Source organism: Saccostrea echinata, unplaced genomic scaffold (genome assembly GCF_033153115.1).
Source record: "Saccostrea echinata isolate AGI-Se365-2 ecotype Australia unplaced genomic scaffold, CSIRO_AGI_Sech_v1 ptg000054l, whole genome shotgun sequence".
Classification (NCBI taxonomy): Eukaryota; Metazoa; Mollusca; class Bivalvia; order Ostreida; family Ostreidae; genus Saccostrea; species Saccostrea echinata.
In genome coordinates this window covers 41,629,807-41,637,956 of record NW_026889803.1, presented here as the reverse complement: position 1 = coordinate 41,637,956, position 8,150 = coordinate 41,629,807, and the positions used below count along the sequence as shown (strand labels likewise).

The 8,150-nt window shown below is 34.0% G+C and overlaps 1 protein-coding gene across 1 annotated transcript; it reads left to right on the top strand.

Annotated features, from left to right (window-relative positions):
* Positions 1 to 920: 920 nt before the first annotated feature.
* Positions 921 to 5,896, top strand: LOC133205819 (beta-1,3-galactosyl-O-glycosyl-glycoprotein beta-1,6-N-acetylglucosaminyltransferase 3-like). The gene is made up of 4 exons (XM_061341704.1): positions 921 to 1,098; positions 1,181 to 1,202; positions 3,541 to 4,596; positions 5,503 to 5,896. The coding sequence occupies exons 1-4, from the start codon at positions 1,054 to 1,056 to the stop codon at positions 5,778 to 5,780; spliced, it is 1,401 nt and encodes a 466-aa protein (XP_061197688.1). The 5' UTR covers positions 921 to 1,053; the 3' UTR covers positions 5,781 to 5,896.
* The last annotated feature ends 2,254 nt before the right edge of the window (positions 5,897 to 8,150 follow it).

Here is an 8,150-nt window from a genome sequence, read left to right as displayed (position 1 = left end):
TGATCGGAGGTAATCTTTGTATTAGCATTACATTATCTATTGAAGGTGTTCAGAGTTAACTTATTTTTGTGTTATAATATCAGAGGGTGACCAGAGGTAATCTTTATATAAGCATTAATATATCATTCATACTGATCACAGGTAACTCTTGCCTTTGCATTACATTATTTAGGAAGGTGTTCAAATTTCACCTATATTTGTGTTATGACGAAAGGTAATCTTAATATAAGCATTATTATATAATCCCGTAATGAGCAGGGTAACCCCTTTTTAGCATTACATTTTCTATGGAAGGTGCTCAGAGTTCCCCATACATCTGTGTTTTGATATCAGAGGAATCTGTTGGAATTCCCATGGGTACCAATTGCATTCCCTTATTAGCAGACCTATTTTTGTATTCATATGAAGCAGAATTTATTCAAAAACTTCTACATGAGAAGAAGAAAACAGTTGCTGTGGCCTTCAACTCGACATTTCGATATATCGACGACCTATTATCAATTAACAATAGTTACTTTCATTCAAATGTCGACTCGATATATCCCAGTGAGCTTGAAATAAAAGATACTACAGATTCTGACACATCTGTTTCATATTAAGATACTTTACTAGAAAAAGACATTAATGGTAACGTAACAACAAAGTTTCATGACAAATGTGATGACTTCAACTTTTCAATCGTCAACTTCCCTTATTTATGTAGCAATATACCCTTATCACCTGCATATGGGGTTTATGTCTCTCAGTTGATTCGATACACAAGAGCATGCTCTACGTATGAACAATTTCTAAAACGAGGAAAGCTATTGACAAACAAGTTAATGAAACAAGGATATCAACAGTCTCGTTTGAAGTCATCATTTCGCAAGTTTTACGGTCGATACAATGACCTTGTCAGCACATACAACCTATCTTTGAGTCAAATGCTGACTGACGTTTTTCATACTAATTGTTATGCCATTATTTATACACTGAACTGTCTACAGATTTTTCCGTTTTTTGTATCCCGATCATGACAAGGAGCACACGGCGGGTGTGACCGGTCGGCAGGGGATGCTCACTCTTCCACGGCACCTGATCCCACCTCTAAATTTTGAGGTCTGTGTTTGCTCTGCTCCAAATTTGTATTGTTTCATTGGACTTTCGAGATTGAATACTGTTCGTTATCTTCATATTTCAGGGTATCCAGAGAGAATCTTCAGGTAAGCATTAATATGTCATCCTATAGTGAACTGAGGTTACCCTTATTGACTCGATATATCCCGCTTCAACTTGAAATAAAAGACACCACAGAGTCTGCCATATCTGTATCCTATTTAGATGTTTCACCGACTATAGACAATAAGGGCCAACTAACAACAAAATGGATGACAAAGGAGATGATTTCACCTTTTCCATCGTCAACTTTACTTATATCCGCTATCACCTGCATATGGTGTTTACATCTCCCAACTCATTGGATACTCAAAAGCATGCTCTGAGTAAAATAATTTTTAACCAAGGCAGGCAACTGACAGATAAGTTGTTGTTACTGGGATTTCAACAACCTCGTTTAAAGTCAGATTTCTTACATTCTGTGGTCGTTATAATGACTTTGTTAGCAAATATAACCTATCAATGGGTCGTATTTTGACTGACGTGTTTCATACAGTTTTAGGCCTTTGTTTTTATACTAAATTTGACTACTAATTGTTCCGTCTACCTGATCAATTCATAGGGCTCACCGCGGGTGTGACCGGTCAACAGAGGATGCTTACGCATCCTAGACACCTGATCCACCCTCTGGAATTTCCGGTGTTTCGTGTTTAATGCGTTATTCACAGAGTTATATTAGTTGTAGATTTTTTTTGAAAATCGATCAGCGTTTGTTATTTCCAACTTTTTCATTATATAAGGAATGTGTCAAGATTTCATCTACATTTGCGTAATGATATCAGAGGTTGACCAAAAATATCCTTAAACAACAGATAGGATATATTGTGTGATGTTTGTGAGTCTCATGAATAGTTGAATATAAAAAACAACAAATATATACCCTGGTCAGCTTGGGAAAATATATCCATTATGCTCTTATATCACATAATGCTGAATTGTTAGTTTGATCAAACATATATATATATTCTCCTCTGTCCGTGTTTATATTAGTATTATATAGCAGTGTTACATATTGTTTTAACAATTATATTATATTAGGTAATATATTCTGTGAATACCTAAAATCCTTGTCTGTACATAGGTACATCTAGATAGAACTGGAACTTTGGAACATTTTATCAGGGGTTCCCCCCCCCCCTCCATTTAAACTCTCTTAGAGACTTGATTTCTTTAATATTTGCTTTACACGTAATTATTACTGCTATCTCTTTAAGATGAAAAGTCCCTCTAATAAGAGAGACAACTTTCCAAGGAATTTATTCCAAGCAATCAAATGTTTTGTCTTAACTGAGTATATTAATGAGGACCATTAGGTAGACAATTCTATCAAATATGGATTATCTTACAAATATCGATTTCTGTTTTCTTTTGCCAATATTTTTGATAGTTACTTATAATATTTTACCTAAAACATTTGCACTCAGTTCCTTTGAAGTGTTAAAATTGAAATATTTCTATCTCTCAATATACAATTTTTTTTAATATGTATCAGTTACAGAATTTTCATAATTAATTTAATAATAATTTTTTTTTTCGTAAAAAATATTTTGAAGAAAGATAACTCCTGTAGATGGAAAGCTAACTCTTGTAGATGGATGCACTTTTTTTTACAAGCACAGAAAACAGTGTGATACTCTGATTTAAAAAGCAACGCTTCATAATGTTTTCTAATATGAATTAAATATGTATGACAGTAAATATAATTTTAATATATACCTCAAATTATTGGTCTTTCCATTCACTGTCTCAAATTTTCTTCATATTATGATTAGACATAATACCGTAAAGCGGGTTTCTTTAGCGGGTGTAAAATTTGGCGGTTTCCTTGCTCAAAGGTATGCCAATAATTTTGATGGAACTTTTTTTGGCGGACACAGAGTACTATGATGTTGAAAAGAGAGGATAATCATCTTCTAAATGAGTTTTCAGTACGTTTAATAGCAGTACTATGATGTTGAAAAGAGAGGATAATCATCCTCAAAATGAGTTTTCAGTACGTTTAATATACGTTTGAATACACATTTAGGCAAGAGTTTGAGTAATAACAAATACCAGATGAAAGGAGTATTTTTTAACAACAGACTAATCAAAGTTATTTTTCTCGTATACAATAGTGCAAATTTAACGATTAAAATTCTAGCATCCTTCTTCACAACCGCTAAAATAAGCCAAAGTTAGCACCCCACTAAAAATTCCCGCCGTACGGTATTAATTTCTGAAAAAGTAGCAACTCTTTATACTTCAAACTATTTTCCATTTGAATCTCATGCTATTGTTGTTGATGAAAATCAATGTTGGAAATAAAAAAAAAATAGTGAAATTTAGAGCAGAGGGATTTTTCACCTTAAGAATTATTTGAATTGATATTGAATTATTATTTTTCAGATTCATGCATTGTTGTTTTTCCTGAAATGGTGAATGCGACATTTCGGAAATTTCTCAAAAGGTGTGCAGTTATTGCTGTCATTTTTGCCATGTGTCGGTACATAGAATACCGAATGACTACTTTGCCATGCAAACAAATGGGAAGACTTTACCATATCGCATCCAAACCTTCAACTCCAGTTCTTCTAAAGCCAGGCCCTAAATGTCTCGTTCATGACTTTGATTGTCAACGCATAATTGAGGGGGACCAACAGTACATATCAGTCGTGAATGAGACAATGTCAAAGAGAGCATACAAATTCCAGACAGATAGAGCAATAGGAGATTTGGCTCAACACTGTGAAAATTTCTTTAAAGTACATGATTATAACTCTTTCGTCGTATCAAATAATGAACTTGACTTCCCGATTGCTTATACAATATTAACTCACAAGGATGCCACACAAACAGAAAAATTGCTTCGAACTATTTATCGACCGCATAATATTTATTGTATACATGTGGATAAGCATTCAAATACTACTTTGTTATACGCCTTGAAATCCATCTCGAATTGCCTTCCCAATGTTTTCATTTCTTCAAAATTAGAGGATGTTGTATACGCCGGATTTTCTCGACTAAGGGCGGACTTGAACTGTATGTCTGACTTACTGAATCAAACAGCCATAAAGTGGCAATATGTCATCAATTTACCATCCCAAGTTTACCCCTTGAAAACGAACTCAGAAATAGTTAAGATTTTGAAAATTTATAATGGCATAAGCAGCATTGAGAGCGTTTACGATGAGAAATCATATTATCGATGCAATGAATCTTACTCGGTGAAAAACGGTAAAATGGAGGCAACAGGAAAGAAAAAGGACCCACCACCTTTTAACATCACTGTAGGAAAGGGAAGCGCTTATGGTGTTTTTAGTTGGAGCTTTGTGAATTATACAATAAATGATGACAAAGCTCAGGTTATTTTAAATTGGTTATATGACACATATAGCCCTGACGAATTCTTTTGGGCGACGCTGGCTAGCAATAAACATCTAAATGTCCCAGGTGTATTAGGTATGTTACAGGAATATACATAAGTTATTCAAGTTTTCTACTCAAGTTATTCGGGTTTTCTACTCATCCATAATTCATTATCAAATGACACCTTAAATTGCGCCTAGCTTTTAAAATTCTGCTGAAATGCACATTTTCCCCCTTGACAATATGACTCCTCTATGAAATACTGAAGTATAGGATTATCACAGGAAAGCATCCCTTAGGCATCGAAAAATTATTTTGCAGCAAGTTTTTCTACACAATCTTACTAAAGATAAGCCTTCTTGCAACTGTATACTTCTGAAGCTTTTCTTGTTTGACTTTATGACTTTATATATATATATATATATATATATATATATATATATATATATATATATATATATATATATATATATATATATATATATATATATATATATATATCACTTTATGGTAAACTGACCTAGACAAAAACGTTCTTAAATAAGGTTTCTGACCACGCATAGTCTGACTGCTAAATGCGCAAGGAGCATCTGCTATACTACATAATTTCAAAAAATATTTCATTCTTAAAAAATGGAATGAGGAAACGTTACTTCTAAGATGGCAAGGGGTAAAGAGAAAAAAAAAGAGAAAAATGATGTATTTGCAAAATTGATAACACTTGGAAGTATGAACCTTACAAAGAGTTAACTTGTATTCTTGGTGGATCGAGAAAATACAATTCTCAGAGAATGAAGGTTTCTGTTTACTTTGTGTTTTTATATCTATCAACTGAAAAGATTGGCAACTCACTCGTTTAACTGAATATTAACATTTTATCATTATACAAACTGTATACGAACTGTATTTGATATTTTGATTTACTACGGTAAACTATGTTAATGATACGCTGAAATACGTTGTTAATTGAAACCCTAATGGAGTGGGAATCTTTTGCAGGATTTCCAGACAGAAAATTATGGATAGCAGCAAGTGTGACTTGGCAGGGGTCAATAGATTGCCATGGAAAATATGTTAGAGACGTCTGTGTGTTTGGAATTGGCGATTTAAATAAACTAGTATCAGAAAAAGAATTATTTGCCAATAAGTTTTATCATGACTATCAGCCCCTAGCACTGCAGTGTATGGAAGAATGGTACCTCAATAAATCCTTCAGTCCAGTGCGTTTGGAAACTTACCATTATAGGAAAATTATTAATTCGATAAACAATATTTAGTTTTGCATTCTTAACAGAGGACGGAATATTGCAATGGTTTTTATGTTTGTTTTAACACTGTTGAAAACATTGATTTAGGATACTAATTTATATGTAATGTTTTAGATTGAGTTCGATTTTGTGTGCTTCGATGTATTTTAGTATTTATAACTATTTATAATTATCAACCACACAATATATATTGTATTCACATATGCTACTTTGTAATACGCCTTGGAATCCATTTCAAACATCTTTCCAATGTTTTTATTGCATCAAAATTAGAGGAAGTTGTATACGCCGGATTTTCTCGACTAAGAGCGGACTTAACTGCCTATGTCTGACTTGCTGAATCAAACTGCCGTTAAGTGGCAATATGCCATAAATTTACCGTTCCATGTAAAACTCTCGAAAACAACGCTGAAATTGTTAAGTTAAGATTTTTGAAAATTTATAATGTCAGAAGCAGTATTGAGAGTTTTTACGATAATATATATCATATTTTAGATGCAATGAATCTTATACTGTGAAAAACACGAAAATGGAGTTAACTGAAAGAAAAAGGACCCACCACCTTTAAACATCATTATAGAAAAAGGAAGTGCTTATGGTGTGTTTAGTGGAAGCTTTGTGAATTATACAATAAATACTGACGAAGCTCAGATTATTTTAAATTTGTTATATGACACATATAGCCCTGACGAATGGACGACGCTGGCTAGCAATAAAAACTTAAATATCCTTGGTGTACTAGGTATATTAAATAAATACAATATCTTGCCTCGTTTTAGAAATTGTACGTACATAGAGCATGCTCTTGCGTATCGAATTAACTGGGAGACATAAACTCCATATGCAGGTGATAATGGTGTATCGTTACATAAATAAGGGAAGTTAACAATAGAAAATTTAAAGTCATCACGTTTATCATTAAGTTTTCTTGTAAGATTACATTGAAACACAAGAGGTCAATGGCCCACATCGCTCACCTAAACGCATTGGCTAGAAAGAAGCAGAAATCAGTTCAGTAATGAACGGGGGGGGGGGCAAACTTAAATGTACACTACCTCAGGATGCTTCCATATCAATATTATTTATAATGGCTTAGCTGTTCTTAAACAGATGAATTTAAAAGATTTTTCCCCTGTGTATTCCTATGTAAAACTCTGATCGCTCATTGTGGCCCCACCCTACCCACCCTAAATTTGAACAAATTCGACGAATCTACACTACCTAGGATGCTTCTTTAAAAATATGACTAATCACGACCTTGCTGTTCTTGAGCAGAAGATTTTTTCAAGATGATTCCTGTATATTCTTGTGCAAAACTTTGACCCTCTGTTGTGCCCCCAACCCCTGGGATGTCAAAATTTGAAAAAAAAACTTGATTCTACAATACCTAAGGTTGCTTCTGCATAAATATGACTAATAATGGCTTAGTTGTTCTTGAGAAGAATATTTTAAAGATATTTCCTATGTAACGTGTATGATCAGATTCTTACAAGGGATATATAGTTTTCCTTTTACTCTGTCTGAATTAATGATTGGAATGATTATTTAGACAGCTCTGTCTGAGGCTTAATCACACAGTACTTAAATTTTCTCTTATCTAGAGACGGGAACAGAGTAAGGTACTACTTGCACCGTGTTTCCCCCCTAGGTTCCCATTATAAGAACTGGGTGTCAAAATCTTCTTCAGATTTACTACACCTAGAACTTAACATCAATTCCCTACGATACTTGCCATTGGTGTTTATAACTTTTATACTTTTATTTTGCTCTTACCCGTAACTTCTTTATTGCTGATTCAACATCCAACTTCTTCAGCTAGCTTCTGAATGCCTGAATTTCCCAAAGCTTTGCCTTATATACCCTTCAGTTTGGCTTGTCCATTCCAAGGGTTGTCAGGTCATTCCACTATTTGAAGCTTTCCATGCGTTTTATTCAATTGCCCCTTAACCATTACACGTATATATTCCTATGTAGAACTTTGACCCACTGTTTTGGCCCTGCCTCACCCCCGGGGGTCATGATTTGAACAAACTTGAATCTACACTACCTGAGGATACTTCTGTATTAATATTGCTAATAATGGCTGTTCTTGAGAAGAAGATTTTAATTCAAAGATATTTCCTATATGTTCCTATGGTAAACTTTGACCCCCTGTGGTGTGCCTGCCCTACACCCAGGGGTCATGATTGGAACAAACTTGAATCTACACTACCTGAGGATACTAATATTATAATATGACTAATCATGGCTTTGCTGTTCTCGAGAAGAAGTTTTTTAAGACATTTCCTATATATACCTATGTAAAACTTCGACCCCCTCTTGTGGCCCCGACCTACCCCCCGGGAGTTATGATATAAACAAACTTAAGGTACTCAATGT

What these genes read in the sequence shown, in the direction of transcription:
- LOC133205819 (XM_061341704.1), top strand. Translation starts at nt 1,054, where the DNA reads ATGCTCACTCTTCCACGGCACCTGATCCCACCTCTAAATTTTGAG. An exon ending in TCCCACCTCTAAATTTTGAG is followed by an intron (nt 1,099 to 1,180) that starts GTCTGTGTTTGC and finishes TTCATATTTCAG; the next exon opens with GGTATCCAGAGAGAATCTTC. An exon ending in AAATGTCCCAGGTGTATTAG is followed by an intron (nt 4,597 to 5,502) that starts GTATGTTACAGG and finishes AATCTTTTGCAG; the next exon opens with GATTTCCAGACAGAAAATTA.